The sequence below is a fragment of the Fonsecaea pedrosoi genome (assembly GCF_000835455.1).
Source record: "Fonsecaea pedrosoi CBS 271.37 unplaced genomic scaffold supercont1.2, whole genome shotgun sequence".
NCBI classification, from domain to species: Eukaryota; Fungi; Ascomycota; class Eurotiomycetes; order Chaetothyriales; family Herpotrichiellaceae; genus Fonsecaea; species Fonsecaea pedrosoi.
This window is the reverse complement of record NW_013550614.1, coordinates 1,252,785-1,274,100: the sequence shown is the minus strand read 5'-3', so window position 1 is coordinate 1,274,100 and position 21,316 is coordinate 1,252,785. Positions and strand designations below refer to the sequence as shown.

Sequence of the window (21,316 nt, the reverse complement as noted above, 5' to 3'; positions counted from 1 at the left end):
CATCACCATATCGAGTGCCTGCGGTTCGATTTCCGTGCACATGGTTGACTTGACTTGATTTGTACTCTGTATTCTGTATTCCATCACCTCGTACGACCAAGTTATCCCACGATCCTGTCTGCCTGTGTAGGTCGTGGACATGTAGATCTCGAAAGGGTCATGTCGGGTATACTAATTATATACCATGTACTATGTGCTACATACTATACTCTATAGTATTCTATACTCTACTAGACTATACTCTGTGCGTCTCTTGCTTATTCCTTGGCCCGTCTACCCACATACATACATACACAGGAAGCTTGTGTGGACATGAAACGTGCGACATGAGACAAGCGCAATTCAGCAGGTTTAATGACATTGGTGTTGAGATCATCTCGTCTTCAGCATTGACTAGTCCTCTATTAAGCGCATGAGGGCGAGGATAAAGACAAAGATAAAGACAAAGATATGTATAAAAACCTCGAGACAGATTCCTCTCTTCCACCTTCCACCTCCCCCCTTCCCCTTTGTAATTCACCTCACTGAATAACCAAACATGTAGTCTCTTTCCTGCCACCCCTACAGCTTGGCGGGCCTCTTGGTCTTGGGCCCTACGCCCGTGGGATCCTCGCCCGTCGTCCAGGTGATGGTCAGATGCACGCGCTCGATCCTCCACTGGCCGTCGGTGTCCTTTCTGAGGACCCAGTTGTAGAAGCCGCCCTCGTCAAAGTGGTCGTCGTAGACGTCCCTCTTCTTCATCCACTGCGCGATGCAGTTGGTGCGCACGTACGCGCGGCGGCGGTTCGGGGAGAACTCAATGTCAAAGTTGGACGACAGGAGCTGGCACCGCTCAAAGTAGCTCACGCCACCAAACGCCCATGTCCCCTTGCCCGCGCGGCCGACGTGTTGGCCGTAGGGATAAACTGCCACGCCGTCTTCGCAGAATAGGTTCTCCCATTCCTGTCGCTTCTCGAGGTCGAAACACGCGTCGTCGTGCAGTGCCGTGTAGTGGTTGAGCAGCCATTGGACCGCCTGGATGTCTTGTGTCTCCGACAGCGACTTTTGGAGAGATGACACTGTCTTCTGCAACGACGCCAGTTCGGCGAGTATCTTCTCTGTATCGGCCATTGGGAGAGTGGACGGCGGTCACTGTGGTGTGTACAGGGAGGCTCGTGGATCTCGTGTCGATTGACAGCACGTCAGTCTCTGTAGTACCAACAATACTTTTTATGATCCGATTGTTTGTGGTCGAAGGACAACTTTCGGAACGAGTTCTGGCTCTTCAAACCAAAAGACTTCTGGAGTCTTCCGAAGGTCTGAGGGAAAATGCTATGAATTTCCCTGATGTCCGATTGGGCAGCTCATTCCTGGTTTGCGCTGGCTTTGGATGTATCCCTCGAGGACCAGGCTTCACCCTTAAATAGGGTATCGAACGCGTCCGGGGAAGCTGCAGCAGTCTGCCTCGAGGAACTACCGACTCCGCATTAATGCCCAGGCGTCCCCACGAGGCCGCAGAACTTGTGGGGTTGAGGTTCCCGTCCAATAGGGATACGTGGAGGCAGAATGAGTGTCCAATGGGGATGCGTGGATGGACGTGTCCGTTCCCTGCGCGACGTGCCTCGGCGGGTTTGAAACTCCACAGTCCATCCCACAGTCCATATGGAATATGCTGTCGGATTGCATATAATATGCTGAGACTCATGTCCACCGACTCTGGCAAAGCAGGACACGAAGTTCAACACGATTCAACTCACCCAGATACCATGTCTCGACACGGCAAACCATTCCTGGGCCTCGAAGGCTCCGCCCTTTCGTGGGCTATCAGCTTGTGCTCCGCTAGCGCTTTTCTTTTGTTTGGTAGGACCAACCGTTGAGAACACAGGAGAACACTGACCCCGGTTTTGTCTAGGCTATGACCAAGGCATCATGGGAAGTATCATCTCTACTCCTTATTTCCTCGAAGCCGTTAGCATCTCGGTAGGCATCTCCTTTCCTCTCCCCCGAATCTCCCCAGAAAATGGTGCTGACTAGCCTACAAAGGCGACCGATGCCGATACCATCTCCACCGTTGTTTCCATATACGATGTCGGGTGCATGGTCGGATGTCTTGTCGCTGCAATTTGGGGTTCGTCTCTCGGTCGAAAGCGTACAATCGGAGTTGGGATGATCATAATGGTGATCGGCAAGTAAAATGGTCGACAGTGGAAACACCAGAACTGACTCTTGTTCAAGGCGCTGTCCTTCAGGCCTCGTCATACAGTGTGGCTCAACTCATTGTCGGGAGAATCGTCTCTGGCATCGGGAATGGAATGAACACTGGAACAGTCCCAACATGGGTCTCCGAGACGTCCAAAGCCAAGCATCGAGGGCAGTTGGTCGCAACTCAGTTGTCAATTGCAGCATTTGGCATTGTGATTGCATACTGGATGAATTATGGCTTCTTTCACCTCACTGGGCAGGTGGTGTGGCGCTTTCCAGTTGGTATGATGGATAATTCTATCGTTGCGGTCGAGTGATACTGAATATTTTCTTGCAGCTTTCCAAGCCGCGTTTGCCATTCCCACCATTTTCGGTCTCTTCTGGCTCCCAGAAAGCCCACGATGGCTGTATTCGAAGAACCGAAATGAAGAGGCAGATATAGTCATGTCAGCCTTGAAGGGTCTTCCGATCGAACATGAAGTGATTCAAGCTGAACGCAGTGAAATTCTCGCCGCAATTGCTTTGGAAGATCACTTCGGTGAATACAGTCTGAAAACCATCTTCTATGATCGATCTGGTCAGAAGATCCCTCAGCGGATGGCGTTGGTCTTCATCATTCAGATGATCCAACAACTGCCCGGTGTATGTTACACCACCTCTCAAAGTCAGGCCGCAAATTGCTGAAACGTGCACCTAGGTCAATATTGTCATCTATTATTCCAGCACTGTCTTCTTGCAACTGGGGATATCTGCCAATCTTTCTCTGGTCTTGGGCGGCGTTGCGTCTATCAGCTTCTGGGTGGGTTCACTGTTTGGCATTGCCCTTATCGAGCGCGTTGGACGGAAGAAGCTGCTTGTTTCCGGAACAATTCCAATCCTAATCGGGTATTGTATATACACGCCCATGGTCAAGAATGGAGGAACAGCACAACTCTGGGTGGCTTTCGGAGCGACGTGCTTGATCTGCGTGGCTTTCGGTTGGAGTTGGCTGCCGACGTGAGTGTGCACTTGTCGATACTCCGGATACCAGCTGACGTATAACAGTCCGTGGTGCCTTGGCCCTGAACTTGTCCCGGTGAGGTACAGGCATATCGGGAATGCGTTGAACGCCTTTGCAAACTGTGAGTGAGCCAGCCACGTGGCTTATCAATGCTGACACTTGTTCGACCTAGGGACCTTTACTTTTATCATCGGTGAGTCCTGGCCTTGCCCATCGAAATGTCAATCGCTAACTGAGGTTTGCAGTCAAGGTGGGCCCGATTGGCATTGCCAACATTCACTGGCGATTATACATCGTATTCATAATCTTCACCTTCCTTCAATTGCCCATCGGTAAGAGCCGTCAGCGTTTTCCCCTCATGGACGGATGTGCTGACAGAAACTTAGTCTGGTTCCTGTATCCCGAGACTCGTGGTTTAACCCTCGAGGAGATCGACACGGTCTTCGTGAAAGATCATGCTGTGACAGATGCCCTCGCAGAAAAGGCGGAGCATGTGCGCCATTTGGAGAGCAAACATGTTGATGTTACTTCAATTGATGCTGCGTAGGGCGAGGAGGTAGAGTTGAGGGACAGTAGCGGCCTGTGCAGACTCCAAGCGTTACATACTTGAGTCATCCAGCTGCACAGTCATGGACTTAGCGTCATCCTTAGACTTGTATCTTCCTACAGGGGGACCTAAAAACTATTGTTAGACACCTCAGTGGAGGATAGAGGAGCTTGCCGTCCATTTTCCTCTGTCTGAACGACCGTAGATTGTGTGGCCAATCACCTCCTCCCAGATCCAGAACGAGCCGCAGACACGGTCCGGGGTAGATTTCTGAGGTGATCACTTTCCGTGCGTGTTTCCGTGGTCATGCGAGAGCAGATGTCATAAGGATGGGAAGGTATGTCTATGACCTGAGATGAAAGTGAGGGAAGAAGACGAATGTTTGGCATTTGACATTTTGTGGGGTGCATGACGCTAGACTGGACTGGACTGGACTGGACGCAGGCGACACTTGATGCTCATCCTTCCTCACTCCACACCAACTTCCACCACCATGTCGTCGTCGACTCACCATCCCACCAACCCCGTCCAGCCAGAGTCCAACCAACCTGTCCGCGACGATGCCATGATGCAGTTTAGAGAGATCGCCCCTGACCGCAAAAGAGAACACGAGTCGGCTCTGGGCCTCCCTACACCACTGGCACCCCCACAACCCAGTGTCAAAAGAACCAAAACTGAACAGGCGTGTTCGAATTGCCGAGCGCTGCGCCGAAAAGTACGTGCCTACCCCAGATCTGTGATGTTCAAAGGAAGAGGATTGACTGTAGTTCAAAAAAGTGCAATGGAGCCAGCCCGTGCAAAACCTGTCAAGAAAACTCCCTCCCCTGCCAATATGGAGGTGACGCTCGTGCCCCGGAGAAACTCACTCTGGCAAAAGCGATGAAGTGAGCTGTTTCTGTCTCTTGATTCGACTCTGCAAGCTGACAGTAGTCTGCGTGTCTTAGGAGAATTGCGCAGCTTGAAGAACGCTTACGTATCTACGAGGGCTACACTACCGGACAGAGCCTCAACGAGCCAGGTCTGAGCCCTCCTCGCTATTCCGATCAGATATATGGGACCGCGACCGAAACGAGTCGGAGGGAAGACGATATGGCCCAACTGCTTCGAGGTGTAAACTATCTGACAATCTCAAGAAATCCCGAGTTCTACGGCGGCTCTTCCTCCAACGCCATCATCAGTGCCGTGGAAGCAACAGATGAATCGGAAGACCAACCGTCTACTTCTCGGATGGAGTCACCGCTAAACAGAGCTAGTTTGTGGCTCGAGAATGCTGCAAACCTGAGGTTCGCGAAAGTTGTAGGGTCTTCGCTGCCTCCAAGGTCCGTCGCAGACGACTATGTGAACCGCTACTTTCAAACAGCCCATCGTCTATATCCCATCCTCAACCGCACCACTTTCATGGAACGTTATCGAAACTTTTGGGAAGGCCTACCTACAGAAGGAAAAGGGTATGAGCTCTGGGCTGCCGTCTTGTACATGGTCCTAGCCCACGGTCATCAATGCAGCACTGTCGACCCAGATGATCGAGTCCGAAACGATGCCCTTGCCTCACAGCATGGGGAGACTTGCTTCAATTTAGCTAAATCCACCTTTGCCGACGTTCCTTTTTCTGGTGGTGACATGTCTGCAGTAAACTCCATGTTTCTTGCCGTGAGTAATTTCCGGGTGCTGTGGGCTCATCGAATGCTAAGACCACGACCAGTTTGTCTGGCTCTTTAATCAACAGAGACTCCACGAAGCATATGCGATGCTGGGAACTTCGGTAAGAGTCGGTTACAGCATCGGTCTTCACCGAGAGCTCATGCCACTTGACGCTCACGTTCTTGATACTAACGGATGGTGCGCAACCTGGTGGTGAGTTTGACGTTGTACTTCGGCCTGCCTGAGATTTGCACTAAGGCGGGAATAGGTGCCTTTTCATATATGAAACGTTTGTTCGCCATCTCTTTAAGGCTCTAGCTTTGCTGATCTTTCAGCAGGGAACTCGCCACACTATCTGGCCGTCCTTGTGGTATCCAACCACGAGAGGTTGACGTAAGACCGTTTCCCTTGGACACCTCGCCTATTGATCTCCAATATTTGGAGCGGATGCGACAGTTTTCTTATTTAGCATGGGACGCATATGAACAAGTCTACTCGCTCGCTTTCAAACACTCTGGAGTCAGTGAACGCGCAGCGGCTCTTCGTGCAGCTGATGGTGCCATCTGCGCTTGGTATGACAGCTGGTACCATGATTCCACATGGTCCAAGGAACCGCATGGCCTGGTTATCCGACTGCGTATGTACTTGACTTCCCCCAGCTCAGGCCTGGTGTTATTGAATCTCATTGTGGTTGTGTTAGGCTACCTGAATCTCAGAATCCTCCTATACCGGGCATTCCTCAACCTGGTTGTACAGAAACGAGAGAAGCAGATGAAAGTGAGTGATGAATCAGTCGTGGCAGCGGCGAAGTGCATCGAAATGGCCATGTCGCTGATCAACGTTACGACCACTTCCATCAACGCCGGAAGCTCTGGTACCCTCCAAGCAGCCCTGTTTCATACCATGGGTTACCTCTGGAATGCGACTCTTACGCTTCTGCTGTACGTGAGGAGCGAATCCACTCATGATCTTCTCGCGGCCACGATACCGGATCGGAGCAAGATCAATGACAACATCGAGTCCGCTGCGGTATTTTTCACCAGACACCAGGAAGCTTTACCATTTGCTCGTGTGGCGTCTGAGAAGATCCATCGGCTATTGAAAAAGGTAGCCACCGGGTATGTCTCAAGCGACACACCAAGTACGTCGACCGACATCCATGCTGGCTTCGCTGTTCCCGACCTGGAGTCACCGGATCGAATATTGAATTTTGTCCCGGGATTCGACGTTCCAACATTTGATATTCCCCGTTTCAATTTCGAGATGGCCTTTTCGGATGCCCCACCACAGGATGACCTCCCAGGTAATCATGCCAACGCGCACTGGAGTCCTGAAGGTGAAGGGTTTTATTTCTATGGATCTCCCGAGGCAGGATAGCAGCATTCGAGGTGCAGTCTGGCGTACTGCAACCACCTGTCATTTTTCCTGGGGTTCCAGACCGGAAGAGACCCCATGGCACCTTTTGCCGGTGGGGAATCCGTTTGCACAATCTCTGGACTGGCTGGGAAGTCTATTGCTTCCACCAACTGGAATGCGTGGAGCAGCTCACTCCGCAATATGGGGAAGCCCCAAGTGTGCAAGCAAGTTTAATGCAAGACCCCGCGCCAACGTTCGTCTATGATCCCTCGCAGCCATCGAGGCAGGTCTCGCTGCAGCCAATCAAGACAATCTAGCTGTGCACATCGACTCCAAAAGATATCTCATTCTTGAACGACACGATGTTTTAGGATCGTGAATCTTGGCCAGAAGACACAGAAAGATATAGGCGACGATCAAAGAATGTCTCCCAGGGCAGCATTACTGGCAGTGGACCATCCGCTATGCTACTCCTACTCAGAGCCAGCGGCGCATACTAACGGCTCGAAAAATGGGATCAAGAGCCATGCCCCGAAAAGCATTTCGCCGCTGGCGAGCCCGCATACAATCGAGGACAGGGTGAGATATCTGTACGAACACCAGCAAATAACCAACCTCCTCAACGAGTACGCCTATGTCCTTGATGCGTGCATGGTCGACCATGACGCCGCACACAGGTGGGCCGACCTGTTCACGGACGATTGCGACGTCGCCTATCCGTTTGGCAGCCACAAGGGTAAGGACGGACTAGCCCAGTGGGCGATGAACGCGGAGACGAGGTTCCATCGGATGCTGGTGAGTCGAGTGCGGCACATCTTTCTTCATTTTGTTACACATCTAGTCGAACACGCGGTTTCCCACCTGTGTGAAGTCCCTCGACCAGTTCTAACAAGGCCGCCCTCATGCCTAGCACTCGTCCTCCAACCTCACCATCTCCTTCACATCCGACAACACAGCGCACGCCCGCTCCGCGCTTCACGCCGTCTGCGGCACCGACAGCGACGACATCGGCAAGGTCTTCCAGGAAGGCGGGTACTACTACTGGAGTTTTCAGAGGGCTGAGCATGGCCAAGAACAGGGCCAGGGGCAGGAAGAGCAGGGACTCGCCGAGTGGAAGATCTCGTACCTGTTCCTGGACGTCAACTGGACGAGTGGCGACTCATTGGGGTTGAATGAGCCTGGCGCGGCGGATTGAGAGGGCAGTCAGTCTCCTTAATCACAATGGGCACAGAAGGACTCGGCAGGTTCGGTTTTCCAGCTGGTGCCTGCCAGGTACATACACACACATACATACGAGTACATGATCCACCCAATCTACATCACCTACTGGAAATGGAGATTATGAACATGAATGAATATGCGTCGACCTGAATCTGGACCTGGACCTGGACCTGGTCAGGTAAAAGACGTTGATATCCATGATTGCGAACCAACCAACCACACGAGACTTTTACTTTGCATTTCCGGAACCAGTTTTATGTTATGGCATGATATAAAAAATGGATTGAGATCTGTCTCTCTCGTCCTGCCCTCATTCTAGAAGCAGCGGCGACGCAGACTAAGAACTCGGCAACTGAATTATATATATCGAGGCCGTCTCACACTGGTCTCCCTTCCTTGCTTCCTTGCTTCTCGCCCGAGTTTCAGCTCCATGAGCTTCAGTCCTCTCTCCTCCAGTCTCCCCTCGTCCATTTCGTCTTCTCTCGTCTCCTCGCGTCTTCTTCTTTCAGGACTTTTATTTATCGAATAAATTATCTTGTTCGGGACGCCTTCCTCGATTCCATGTCTCCAGATATGCAATAGCTATTCTCACAATTCGATTCCCAGTTCGCCGTCGAAGCTGGTCTGATATGGGGTATCATTCGCATGCTCTTTCTCACAAAGCATAAAATTTTCCTTGCTTTTTGACAGCGAGCATGAACAAAATGCAGGGGTAAATAAAAAAAAAAAAACACGGGACAACATGCAGTACACAAACGATCGTCAATGTCATGAGATGACTAGTAAAAAGGGACAAAATAAATGCGAGACAGCAAAACCGAGTGTCGATCAGCAATCTTGAGTTTCTTGCAGCTCAATATTCATCACCAACGCTCGTGAGTTCCAGCGTTGCCAAAGGCGCTTCCTCTGTCACTTGCCGGACTGTTTTGGGCCGCAAAGAATGTCAGGGAGCCTCCACCAGCACTTCCCCTGCCACCATTTACATCGGTGCCAAAGTCGAAGCGTTCAAACTCATTGAGACTACTGACATCCGATTTGGCCTCGATATCCTCATAGTCGTCAGCATCCGACACTATGCTGGCTCGAGAACCTTCGTAATGAACCGATGCTCTCTGAGGATGATGTATCGCTAGATTGTTCACACTCCCACCAAAGAAGCGATCTTGTTGCTCCTTTGGACTTTCTCGAGGTATCAATTGTGAACGAGTAGCTGGGGGAGGCAACTTGGGTGATGGAGTGAGGTCTCCAGGAGTACGACCCAGGCGAGACGAGTTAGCCAATCGCGCGATACGGAGATTTTCCTCTGTCAAGCCATGGCCAGGAGGTGAAGAGGGTGACTTGAGTCCTTTTACTCCAAGATTGGCAGTCTTGATGGGTGGCGGTGGTCGTTTGTTGGTGGGCGTTTTCGCAATCACGGGCGTATCTTTCACAATAGGCGAGTATTGTGATATGGATGAGGCACCGTTGAAAGCGCCCGGCGGCGGAGCCTCAAGCCGCGATGGTGCCTGTGCTCGGTTGCTCAAGTTCATGGTGGGAGAAGGGTCACGCAAGCGGAAAGCTGACGGTGGTCCTGGTCGTGGAGATTCGGCAGGGTTTAGCCGATGAGGTACGGGACTTGGTCCGCTTCGCAAGACTGGGCTCGGGCCTGTCCTAGGGATTGGACTAGAGCCTGACCGTGAGGTTGGTGGTTGACCTCGCTGGCCCGGCGTGCTGTTACTTCTGCTCCTACTCGACCCTTGGTCCCGGCTTGAAGGTGGCTGGGCTCCTCGTCCAGATGTCGATGGCCGCCCTGATGTGACCGGACTCCGCATATTTCTATAGGGAGAGTTTGCTGTCAGAGATCTCGGTTGGTCAAAAAGTCGATCCTTTCCAGCAGAGTTCGATTCTTGCGGGGTCAGCGGCCGAGCGACACCAATCTGCGCTGACGGCCATTCAGACATAGGAGTCGGTGGTGAGGTTGAAGACGGGAGTTCTTTCTGAGCGACCGCCGGAGACTTTTTCTCGAGTGTCTTGGGAATAGATGTGGTTGACCTGCTGCTTGAACGGCTACTCAACTTCTCGCCCTTGCCCGTCATCACAAACTCTGGTTCAATATGTAGGTCCCTCCGATGCCTCCGTCTCATGAAAAACCAAAATACACCCAACGACGCCAACAATACCACCACTATCGGGACAACAATTGCCGGGATCAGAGTACCGAGGTTGGAACTAGACTTTTGGGCAGCAGCACTGCTCGTGGCAGCGGCAGTCGTTGTCGAAGAGGACCGCGAAACTGTCGAGGAGGCTGCAGCCGCAGCCGCTGAAGTGAGAGAGGCATACTCGGCTGTGTTGGTGATAGTCCTGGTTCGTTCGGTGGTAAAGGTGGTTTCGATGCCTTGACCGGTAAGGCTCTGCTGTAGGGTTTGTGTCTCGGTGATGGTGGTGAGTCCAGATACTGCCTCAGCCGTCACAATGGGAGCTGTGACGGCTGGATTTGGAGTGACAGAACTCGGATCAAGACCTATTGACGGCGGAAGACCCGACGTGGGATTCGGTATGATAGAAGGCAGGGTACTGAGCGCATCTGAGTTCTGAGGCTCTCGTCTGTGAAGGGCTTGCCCGTGTCGGAACATCCTGCCTTGTATTGAATGGTAGGCAGGATGGACTGAGGGTCGTCTGCAGTCTCGTCGCGAAAGAAGACGGCGAGAAGCGAAGGTAAGATCGATGAGGTGCAGCTGGTACGGTACAAAGGGTGGTCGTCGCAAGCTCCTTTTCCGTAACGGCACTATCCCAGGATAGCATGGGGCCAGTACCTGGTAAATTGAGAGATCATCGGGCGAAGAAGGTTAGCGTGAGGCCATCGACGGAGGGGAAATTGGATGTGCGCTCTAGAGGAAGGCTCATGCCATATGAACAGAAGAAAGAGTCAGTTCCTCCAAGAACACTTTGGCAAGATGGAGAACGGGAATGTGGGAGAAGGAAAGTTTCTCAACGGCCAGCACAGGGTACGGGACTGAAACGTGGACAAAGACATGCGAGAGTTTGAATCAGAACGGTGGATAGAGGAAAGGCGCCTCTCACGGAAAAGGCTGGAGGCAGCGGTGGCAGTGGTGGGAGCTGTGGGCGCGTTGAGGGTGGCACAGAGGAAGGAGGTGTTTCGGGATGCCCAAAAGGGAAAGGAGACGAAACAAGATCAAACACCAGGCTGGGATCCAAATGGGGCCCCGAGTGACATTCCGAGCCTGTGGCTCCAGAACGACCAGTAACGCTCTGGATACTGGAGCACAATCAATCAATCCACATTTCCGACTTGCCGATCGCGAAAAAGGGTCGAAGCCTTATTCCAAGGGTGCAGTCCAGTGGAAAGTGTTCGCTTGACAACCTTTGATGTGATGACTCGCGTCATGTCGTCATTGGACGTGGATGGAAACATTCTGATACTCTACTCATACAGTTGACGCCTTCGTGCATGAACAAAGAATGTATTTTGAAGGCGAGAGTGAGAGATCGACAGAAAATTAACCAGATGGATGAGGCCAAAAAATTTTGAAAAGGGGGAAACTTTAAAATAGAGTGTATCACGTGACATGGAGACCGGTGAAATCCGGAGAACAAATTTTCCGATCCACGAGGCTGCAGCCTCGCCCACCAGTTTGGAGAAGTGCGTGATAAGGTGAGGGCATATCACAGCCGAGTTATCCATCATTCGCGCGGGGAGGTCTTTGCTGGGGTGTGTCTTCTCAGAGAGCTCAGTGACCCCTAGGAGGATACTCTCTGGTATCAAATCAACGGAGCAAACTTATTATTATCGCTTCTGTGTTGGACATGAAGCGGTTAAGAAGATCGGCAGCGTTTCCGGGGGGTTCAACAGTGAAAGTTACTTTTACATACCCTTTGGTGCTTTGCTGCGCAAAGGCAGGTGATGGTCGGTCAGTCATCACACTGGGACCCTGAAGGGCACGGCAGTCACAGAATGGGTGGCCTGGACGAAAAGAGGGGACAGGCACCCGCTGGAACCTGGACCTGCCCGTTAGGGTCCAACCACCCAACCCAACACCCCGAGTCCCGCAGCTCTGAGAGGGGCACCTCTCCCCTAAGCTCAGCGATTCGATGCTTAGCAGGTTCAATCACCTCGGCTCCAACCAATCGTTTGGGTGTGCTGCATTCCCAGTCACCGCTGCTCGTTCTTCACACCCCGCCTATTGGTGCACCCTTGATATGGCTCGGTGACGCTCATTCGCCATCTCGACCTGTAAGCGCCTGCATCTGGTGCTGCCATGTAAGCACCTCCCACCTTTCCATGGCCGCCTTTTATGAGGCCGGCGCATTCTCTGCGTCCTTTTCTCTCCTCATGCCATGCCTATGAGCCCAGAGTCTTGTGTCCTCTCGCAGGGTGCAGAAAGACTCGATATCCTACATCGGCGATACCCAGGTTGAACATGCGACATTCTCAATAGACAAATCCCATTTATCGACAGAGCAACGCACCATCACTTGCGATTTCGCAGACGAGCAAGACGAGAACGCATTCTCTCGATACCAGCAGCATGAAATTCTTCCTTTCGCGGCGGTGGAAGCCGAACAAATGGCCGTTCTATGTCCTCATACTCATTGAAATTCCATTGACCATCGCTCTCCTGGCATTATTCGGCATTGCCTCTCCAGACACTTACCGAACAAGGCTCTGGCAAGATGGTGCAGACAATGGCTTCAATTCGAGCCCATTGACTGGGCTATATGCAGCAGCCAACTATCGATCCTATTCCACGCCCAAGGTCTGGTCGCAATTGTGAGCGTCTTCCGTCGCAGATTGAAAACTCACGGCTGACCTCTTGTACCAGCATAACCGATTATAATGTTGCGATCACTGTCCTTTCCATGTTCATCATGCTCGTCAAGTCGATCATGTATATGCTTCATGTGTTCCCACCGATTCTATCCGTCCTTGTTCACACCGGCCTTCTCGTCTTATACGCCGTATCGGTAAACTACCAAGCGAGCAGTGATACCACTGACCCGGACCACCCTCAACACGGTGCACCCTGGTACATCACCAAATCCTGTAACGTGGCCCATAATAAGAACAATGTCGGGTACTGTACACAGGCGAAAGCTGCCTTTGCATGCTCTTGCGCAATGCTAGGCATTTTCGTCACCTATTTCGGATTCGCCGTTTATTCGTGTTTTCCCAGCAAGCAACAGCGCGAGGAATATTCCGAGAATGCCCGGCTCAAGGCTGAACGATGGGCGAAATTTGAAACCTACCAGGACGATGAGACCGGTCAGACTGTACAGACACACCCTATGCCTGATACCCCAGGCTTCGTGAATGGTCGAATGAACCCTATGACTCCGCGAACACTTGCATTCAACACTCTAGGCGGAACGAAAGACCTCCCCTTACGGAATCATTTCAGCTCGCCGAATGCGCCCCGCGCTACATCTCCATCCTTTGCGATTCGGAGCCCTGACTTGCCGAGAAGCCCAATGAGTCCGGGATTCGTTCAACGAGTAGGCACCGACTCGGAGAGGGCGAACGGCAAGTCTCCTGAAATTGGCTTTAGTCCTCAGGAGCCAGCTGCACCGCAGCTATATTTCCCTCCTCCACCAAAGACATCGAAGAAGTGAGTCCTCGAGTAGTCGAGGAACATGTAATTGAACCGCTATTCAGTTGAACTATATGGAGCTTTTTGGCATGGGATGTGAAACCACGGGCGTGATGACATGGAATCTGAGATTTTATAACCTGTTGATACTTGATGTTTGATATTTCCAGAGGAACTGGCAGTTCCCATAGTCGATCACTCCTCACGATGAGGCGTCACGGGTCCAAGACCCCTAGGTTGCGGATACGGATTCGAGAGGGATCAGGAGGATTAAATGTACATGTAGAAAATAAACTTGAACCATTAAGAGAGAGATCTCATAATGCCGCTTGGTCTCGATGATGTGAGGACCAGGAGCGAAGAGGGGAAAAGGCATAAAATAGCGCCACCGCTTGAGAGGCAGCGGTAGCAACGACAGCAATATCTTTGGTCCTGTGTCGATGCATCACAGGGAGGGCGCAGTAGTAGTACAGCTCGGTCTTACTTCATACTTCCAAGACAAGTTGTGGAAGTTGTAAGATGCCAATATATCCTCGCCAATCTGATAGACGCCAGTGTATTCATCCTGGAAATATATAATGTGCGACCAGTATACGATCCATGACCCCTTCGTAACACCGTAACGTCGAACCATTATTCATTGATCACCATTACCGCGAGGAAACACCCTGCGGATGCACCGAGTCTGTTGCAGGTCCGCCTGTCAGATTCGCCACAAACTCCTGGTAACGAAACACATCGCCTCCTTTCTTTGGAGCAGGGTCTTTCAAGCCTCGCACTCCTGCGATTCCAATCACATTTTTGCCCAAAATCCTCCTTCCCGTGAAACCTTCCATTGCTCGGTCGATGTCCTTTGCGGTCAGTTGTCGTTCACCCGGGTCTGGTACTGTGCTCATTAAAGCCGCGCGAAGCTCTGCAACATCGATTTGTCCGCTGTCATCGTCGTCGAAGGCAGACAGAGCATTGAGCAGCTCTTGTTGGGGTGATAACCCCACCAATATATTGGCGAGCTGATTAAGATACTGCGGAAGGGACATCTGTTGCGGCTGTCCCGGTGGGAAGAATTGAGACAGATTGCTTTCGTGCAGTCCAAGGGATTGCAGCGTCTCCGCCACAGAGGAGGCGTCGATTGTACCGTTGGAATTTGAGTCGAGCACAGAGAAGGACTCGCGCATGTTATGCAGGAGCTGCGGTGGCAGTTTTGAGAGATTATCGTTTTGAGATAGCATGCCGTTGGACACGAGTCTTCTTGGCTCCCTACTCGCTGAAGTCTTTGAGTTGGTCGACAGGAACTGCCCCGCCTCATATTTTGAGGGCGATGATGGTTGTGATTGGCGTGCTATTGGTGACGGTGGAGGTTCGGTTTGTGCTCTTCTGAAAGGCTGATCCGTGGTCGTTCTTGACGGTGTTGATACTGTGATCTCGTCTTCCTCCTCTTCCGAGACTGTATAAGCATGCTTGAGTTTAGATGGTGAAGTCAAAGGCGAAGCAGCGCTCCTGTTTGTTGGAGGTGTTGCTGGTCTTCCTCCATTGACGAGTGTCGGGGAACCGGGCGAACCAGGACGGCGAAAAGGCGACGAACGGGGAGAGTTGTTGAATGTGGATTTGTATGAAGACTGGACAGACAAAAGACTTAGCGAATTAATGAGAGGCAACAAGAGGTGTCGAACGTACCATTGTTACGTCAAGGACATCTACCCACTCCTGGTTGTTTCAATTGGTGAGGGAGTGAGTACGAGCCACGGGGTAGATGATGAGTCCAAATCTTTTTGGAAGAGGTCCTCTGATGTAGGAAATCGTTTGAGGCACTGACTGAATTAGAGATAGCCGGTAAGTTGTGGAGTGAAGTCCTCTTTGTGAGAGTTGTAGATGCGACAATCATCTCCAGGCATGTGATTGTGTAAACAAGCCGATGTTGGCAGGGCAGCAAGCATCGAAATCATTGGGAAGGTTTTGCGAGCTTTTCGGGAGGAGGCGCCTGGGCGCTTTGAACCCGAAGCCCCCAATCAGCACATTGCAATCCAGTCTCGGGCGCTAAATTGCCGATCTCAGGGGCTTCTTAATCCCGCGATTGCAGGGGGTGAAATTTATGGGGAGCCTCCGCAGCGTAGGAGACCTGTGCCCCCTTCAGCTATCAGTCTCTTTAGCAGGACCGAAAGCAAACTTTGGACTGTACACACCTCAGCCGCCACATGTCGGATCTTGGTAAACGGTGTTCTCTGGGAGACTTCTGACACATATGCCTCGCTAGAGATCGCGGGCTGGGTTTATTTCTGAGGGCTGAAACATCGTCCCTCAATCGCTTTCCATCTCCTGCGACATCTCCACCCTGACGAGGGCTAATGATAACGACACAACACTTTGTCCATACTCAACCTAGAAAACCTGACGGCGACGACGACGACGACGACGAACACAACGATCTTGACGAAGCCATGACCGAAACACTTGTTTATCGACCCCATCCTGTGAACATGAGCGGACATCACGACCGCCCACGATCCACCTCTTCCAACTCGGGCTCTCACAAGTCCAGCTTTTCCCACTACAAAGTGTCCTCCCAAAGCTCCCTAGTCCCTCCGTCGCCTAGAGGCTCCTACCGCTCTTCTCAAAGGGTTTCGACGGTATACGAAGATGGGCCATTTCGTCCCTCGAAGAGATTAAGATCGCAATACCCGCTCCATTCAAGCGAGCCTCATGTGGAATACATACTCGTTGCTTCATTCGACATCGATCGGGGCCCTATTATGGAACATCAGTTTCCCGGTGCGATCAGCCCGGACGAGAACATGTTGGCCGAGCTGATGCTTCCCGATCAAACACATGTCCGGCAACAAGATTGGACCATGTTCTTCTTACACAAAGATGCTGGCACAAGTGAAGACGAGGCCGCTGAGCGAGAAGCTCGAAGGATCCAGCGCGAGGCAAGAAGACGGGCGCGAGAAGCGGGTGAGACGGATGATGTCGAAGGAGAAGAATCCGCAGACGACACCAGTAGTGATGAAAGTGACGCAGACGACATGGACAGCCCTCCCCTGATGTATGTCCTAAACCTCGTCAATACCAAACAGGACAGCTCGGTGAAAAGAGGCGCTATTGTAAAGGCAATGGCCATTTGTACGAGGCACTCTTTTCTCCACATATACAAACCGCTCTTGTTGCTCGCCCTCGAGGACTATTTCAAGTCACCCACGCCCGACACTTTGGAACTCTTATACAATGCACTGAATGCCATGGATTTGTCTCTGATGCCACGGCTGTCACTGCTGGAGCGACACATTCTGCAGGCAAGCGACGTTAAGGACATGTTTGTGGAGAAATTCGAGCAGATGATTGCCCAACGCTTAGCAGACGAGGCCCTTGCACAGACTTCAGACGCCCCGGAATCGCCAACAAAACAAGAGCAGAAGTATTTGGTTCCCAGAGACACACACGAGTTCGAGTCAAAGATTGTTTATAACAGCATCCCGATCCCAGTCAAGATCCCTACAGCTTTGTCACCTGAAACAGTGGGAGACTTTTCACTCATCAAGCTCGTTCAAATCTTTGGCAATCCCCATCTGTCTCAACCCCAGCCTTTTGCCTTGCATCCCCACCTGACTACATCTGGAGCCTTCACGCATCCAATAATTGTCCTCATCAATGCCATGCTGACCCAGAAGAGAGTCATCTTCCTGGGCCACAATCGGCCCTCCGGAGAGGTTGCAGAAGCTGTCCTTGCAGCATGTGCATTGGCTTCGGGTGGTGTGTTACGAGGGTTCACCCGTCATGCATTCCCATATACCGATCTGACCAAGATCGACGAACTTCTGAAAGTCCCGGGATTCATTGCGGGTGTCACGAATCCTGCCTTCTCCTACCACCCCGAATGGTGGGACCTGCTCTGCGACCTGCCGTCAGGCAGGATGAAAATCTCATCCTGCATTGAGGCTGCCCCAGTCACAGAGGGGACAACCTTTTTCCAGCAGCACGGGCATGCTGCGTTGACTCACAAAGACCTCCATCACTCTGACGCTACGGGAGACGGACTCTTTATGGAAGACATCAGTCGAAGCATCACGTCTCGAGCCGGGGAGTCTATCATTCGCGCCAAATTTCGCGCCTATATCACGAAATTCACCCGCATTGCGGCAGCGTTCGAGGAGACTGTATATGGAGCCAGCAATCTGACGGTGATACCTCCGACAGAGGTGGATAACGTGGATGCGACTGCTACTACACCTGCACCACCTGCCCGGCCCATGTCTCTCAAAACTTCCAGTAAGAATCTGAAGGGACATGGTTATGTCTGGCCGAGCGAGGACGCCAAAACCCGCGAACTGGCAGCATCTGCAGCCAGAATCGAAGGATGGCGTAATACGCGATCCTACTATGCCTTCATCTCCGATCTCGCGGCACATGCGCAGGACCCGACTTCGCCAACGTCTCCAGTCAGTATGACCAAGATGCTGGCTCGAGCACCGACGAAGCCGTACGTGGATCTGTATCATTCGTTGTCTAAACTAAGGACCCTGCACCTGACTCCCACGGAAGCTGGAGCCATCTATCTGGCCTTGGAAGCCTATTGCACTGACTACGAAAGTATTCTGGAGCTGCTGGAGATGGCACCCATGTCAGAAGCAGGACTGTTCTACGTCGCCCTGGGACTCTGGCATGAAGATTGGCGAGTTCGAGAAGCAGTGACAAGTCTCCTGGACCGGGTCAGACAACACCCTGCAGGCCGAGTGTTCTTCAACCGGCTCGGAGGTTGGGCTACCATGGGTTTCAACCGACGTCTGCAGGAGAAGGAGAATAGACTACGCTCCCAGCAATATGAAGCCGAGCTGGGTCCCCTGGCTTTCGACGCTGACCAGAGACGAAGTTGACGTGGAGCAATTTTGACTGTGATGGAGCAAGTTGACAAGATACCTTGCTTTACCATGACATTATTTATTGATTTGTAGCCAGCCGATGGTAGAGGAAGGGGGGGAAATGACCAATTATATAGCAAGACCAATGAGATGACGAAGAAGCGGATAAGCCGATGATTTCTCCCATGCTGTAGGATGAGGATTATCATCAACAGGCCAGGAATCGCCATATTCGAACTCGTCCTTTGTAGCGACGAATTTGGGGGCGCAGCCGGAGACTCTCAGATGCTCTGACTCCATGTTCGTCGGCCCCCTGATTCACGCCATTTCTTGCATTCATGGTGGCTTCACTAACTATTGAATCTTGGCACCTTCAAGCGAGTCGCCGGTAAATTCGTCTCTTTCAGAGTTTGTCCTTGACTCAGTTCAAGCTCCCTAAACTCCTCCACCCACAAACTGCTGCGCAAGCACGAAACTTGCCTACGAGTAACTCCCTGCAGGGATGCCATCCTTTTCTGACAGAGTTGACGTGTTGACGTTTCGAGTGTCTCGATAGAATGCAGCATCCTGCAATCCTCCCTCTCCCAATACGGTTGTGGTCCTAGCGCGACCGCGGCGTCAGCCTTTCCCGTCCCCCGTCAACCACATGGACCTTTTCTGTCAGTGTTTGACAGGGTGTGCTCGTGCTAAGAGATGGAAATGGGGTGGATGGGGCACTTGATGTCGGTTAGACCAAGTCCATGATCGACAGTCTGACTCTTCTGGACCATGAAAGGGGGGCCATTGGAGGCCCAGAATCCGAACTACCTTGGCCGAAATGAACGTTTCCTCGTGGTTGACTGTCTCTGGACCCCCAATGAGTTTGTGGACGGAGCGCCACGAAGCGCCTCCTACCTCTCTGCCATCCACACGTTCAAAGGCTTACCAGAAGGAATGTGAGGCTTTCCGCTTTCGAACGCCTCCTTAACGCCTGGTGGAGGCATTAATTCGGCCTCCCATTGTCCCAAGAATGCCCACATTCCAATGGCCGGCTTGTGCTAACGCTGACTGGTAAAGATACCGCTCACATGTTTTGGATGGGTTCAATCTCCAGAGCCAGTACTCATATCCTGGTAGGTGTGTGTTGACTAACCTGCTTGTTTGCGGAAGGTCTGATTATGGTTGTTCTGTTCGTTTTCTTCAGTCTTTTGTGTTCTAAGACATTGCTGTTGTTGAATGCTGTCTCTCCGTCTTGCTCTGACAACACTGCACGGGTATCCCATCATACATTTCCCATCGTTGCGACTCAGACAGATCTCGAACCCGGCTCCTTGCTTATCGTCGTCACCTTGAAACGTTCTATTCCCGAAGCGGCACAACGTTTGGTTCCGCGGCAGATCAGCAGGATCAACGTCCAGGGTGCGACACGTGCGACATCGTTCCCCGGAGTCCAAATCGGGTGCGATCAACTGAATATCAATGACCAAAAGCCTCTCGACTCTGTGAGACTCGAATACCTGAGCGGTGAGAGGTACTACAGCGTCGAGGACTCAGCACGTTCTCGAAAGTCGATGTGATCGCCTCTTGGCTTCACGACTGTCCTGCCGCAGTGCGTGCCCTGAGGAGAACTCAGAGGCGTCCGTTCTTTACCATCGAACATCATCTCTACTGACGCTCGTTATAAATACCTTCCTTTCAAAGGACACCAGGAGCCATGTCATCTCATTATAGCCAGCTACGACAGCGGAGACGATGGCATTCCCACAACTACGCAACCTCTACGACAACAATACTCTCGTTAATGATCGCCCTGATCATCATTGCGACACCAAGCTGTGCACAAGTAATGGAATTGGACGCACAAATCTATGAATCCAATTTCTACCAAGAGCTAGCTATCCGGGGGGAAATACACATGGACCGTCGAGAGCCTCCTCGCAGGAATGTTCAACTGGAAAGGAGACAAGCCGAGGACAGTGTGGTGCCGACAACATTGGCCGAACCTACCTCTGTCTCGACATCTTTATCTCCATCTTCATCTTCCTCCTCATCTTCATCTCCGGAGCCTACCACCACCTCTTCGGCCGACCGGACGTCGGTTAACAGCACAGAAACCAAGACTTCTGTGTCCTCATCAAGCGCTTCGACGTTGGCCACACCCAGCGTTACAGTTGTCACTACACCATTACCAACACCCTTTGATACCTCTGTAGGCAGCAACTTCACCAGCTCGGCCTGTCCCGATTTTTTTAGCAGCTTCCTCAACAACTCGACGTTTCAGTCCTGCGTGCCTGTGTCCCTCCTCCTGCAGAATTCCAATTCATTCTTCCGTGCCCAACGATCGGTCACACTCCTCACGCAGACTCTGGATGCAGCGTGCAATGCGCCTTTAGCGATCTGCTCGCCCTTGCTGAGCAATCTGGCGTCACAGTTGATCGACCACGCAAACTGCGGCGAAGACTACAAGCGGCAGAACCCCCTCGTCTCGCAAGCCTATGCGGGATTCCTCGCCTACGAGCCGGTCTATCGGGCAACATGTCTGAAGGACCAGAGTACGGGAGGTTACTGTTTCAGCGAAGCCATCACTAACGCATCCAACCCGGCCGATTTCTATCCGTACTATACGGCTGTGGGGCTGTCGATGCCAGAAACGGCGCGACCCAGTTGTAGCCAATGTCTCAAGAAGACCATGGAGATCTTTGCTGGGTACGCGACGAACGCGGTACAGCCCCTGGCCAAGACGTACTTGCCGTGCGCGAACCAGGTGGACAAGAGCTGTGGGAGCGGCTTTGTGGACACCCAAGTCAAAGTTGGCACGGTGACGAGTTCGAACGCGGCGGTCGGGGGACGGGGACGAGAGGCGATACCGAGCTCATCGCTATTGGTTATTACGGCAATGGTGGTGGTTTCACTGGTCGGCGGCACCTTGAATTGATGCTGCAGCTTTTGGGGGGGG

General features: G+C 52.1%; 10 protein-coding genes across 10 annotated transcripts; 7 read left to right on the top strand and 3 right to left on the bottom strand.

The window, feature by feature from the left end:
* Positions 1-561: 561 nt before the first annotated feature.
* Z517_02428 (uncharacterized protein) lies at positions 562-1,110 on the bottom strand (the record flags this gene model as incomplete). Its single annotated transcript, XM_013431537.1, has 1 exon — positions 562-1,110. The coding sequence occupies one exon, from the start codon at positions 1,108-1,110 to the stop codon at positions 562-564; it is 549 nt and encodes a 182-aa protein (XP_013286991.1).
* Positions 1,111-1,745: 635 nt separating this feature from the next.
* Z517_02427 (uncharacterized protein) lies at positions 1,746-3,728 on the top strand (the record flags this gene model as incomplete). The annotated part of the gene is made up of 9 exons (XM_013431536.1): positions 1,746-1,839; positions 1,892-1,959; positions 2,014-2,168; positions 2,243-2,463; positions 2,519-2,823; positions 2,879-3,177; positions 3,226-3,306; positions 3,419-3,513; positions 3,568-3,728. The coding sequence occupies 9 exons, from the start codon at positions 1,746-1,748 to the stop codon at positions 3,726-3,728; spliced, it is 1,479 nt and encodes a 492-aa protein (XP_013286990.1).
* Positions 3,729-4,221: 493 nt separating this feature from the next.
* Positions 4,222-6,746, top strand: Z517_02426 (uncharacterized protein; the record flags this gene model as incomplete). Its single annotated transcript, XM_013431535.1, has 5 exons — positions 4,222-4,443; positions 4,506-4,612; positions 4,673-5,378; positions 5,431-5,582; positions 5,708-6,746. 5 exons carry the CDS (start codon positions 4,222-4,224, stop codon positions 6,744-6,746), a joined length of 2,226 nt encoding a protein of 741 aa, XP_013286989.1.
* Positions 6,747-7,148: 402 nt separating this feature from the next.
* Positions 7,149-7,920, top strand: Z517_02425 (uncharacterized protein; the record flags this gene model as incomplete). Its single annotated transcript, XM_013431534.1, has 2 exons — positions 7,149-7,520; positions 7,636-7,920. The coding sequence occupies 2 exons, from the start codon at positions 7,149-7,151 to the stop codon at positions 7,918-7,920; spliced, it is 657 nt and encodes a 218-aa protein (XP_013286988.1).
* An 889-nt stretch (positions 7,921-8,809) lies between these two features.
* Positions 8,810-10,558, bottom strand: Z517_02424 (uncharacterized protein; the record flags this gene model as incomplete). Its single annotated transcript, XM_013431533.1, has 1 exon — positions 8,810-10,558. One exon carries the CDS (start codon positions 10,556-10,558, stop codon positions 8,810-8,812), a length of 1,749 nt encoding a protein of 582 aa, XP_013286987.1.
* Positions 10,559-12,472: 1,914 nt separating this feature from the next.
* Z517_02423 (uncharacterized protein) lies at positions 12,473-13,553 on the top strand (the record flags this gene model as incomplete). The annotated part of the gene is made up of 2 exons (XM_013431532.1): positions 12,473-12,714; positions 12,767-13,553. 2 exons carry the CDS (start codon positions 12,473-12,475, stop codon positions 13,551-13,553), a joined length of 1,029 nt encoding a protein of 342 aa, XP_013286986.1.
* Positions 13,554-14,181: 628 nt separating this feature from the next.
* Z517_02422 (uncharacterized protein) lies at positions 14,182-15,208 on the bottom strand (the record flags this gene model as incomplete). The annotated part of the gene is made up of 2 exons (XM_013431531.1): positions 14,182-15,147; positions 15,206-15,208. 2 exons carry the CDS (start codon positions 15,206-15,208, stop codon positions 14,182-14,184), a joined length of 969 nt encoding a protein of 322 aa, XP_013286985.1.
* Positions 15,209-15,873: 665 nt separating this feature from the next.
* Z517_02421 (uncharacterized protein) lies at positions 15,874-18,396 on the top strand (the record flags this gene model as incomplete). The annotated part of the gene is made up of 1 exon (XM_013431530.1): positions 15,874-18,396. The coding sequence occupies one exon, from the start codon at positions 15,874-15,876 to the stop codon at positions 18,394-18,396; it is 2,523 nt and encodes an 840-aa protein (XP_013286984.1).
* Positions 18,397-19,149: 753 nt separating this feature from the next.
* On the top strand, positions 19,150-19,937 carry Z517_02420 (uncharacterized protein; the record flags this gene model as incomplete). Its single annotated transcript, XM_013431529.1, has 2 exons — positions 19,150-19,316; positions 19,565-19,937. The coding sequence occupies 2 exons, from the start codon at positions 19,150-19,152 to the stop codon at positions 19,935-19,937; spliced, it is 540 nt and encodes a 179-aa protein (XP_013286983.1).
* Positions 19,938-20,206: 269 nt separating this feature from the next.
* Positions 20,207-21,295, top strand: Z517_02419 (uncharacterized protein; the record flags this gene model as incomplete). Its single annotated transcript, XM_013431528.1, has 1 exon — positions 20,207-21,295. The coding sequence occupies one exon, from the start codon at positions 20,207-20,209 to the stop codon at positions 21,293-21,295; it is 1,089 nt and encodes a 362-aa protein (XP_013286982.1).
* Between the last annotated feature and the right edge of the window lie 21 nt (positions 21,296-21,316).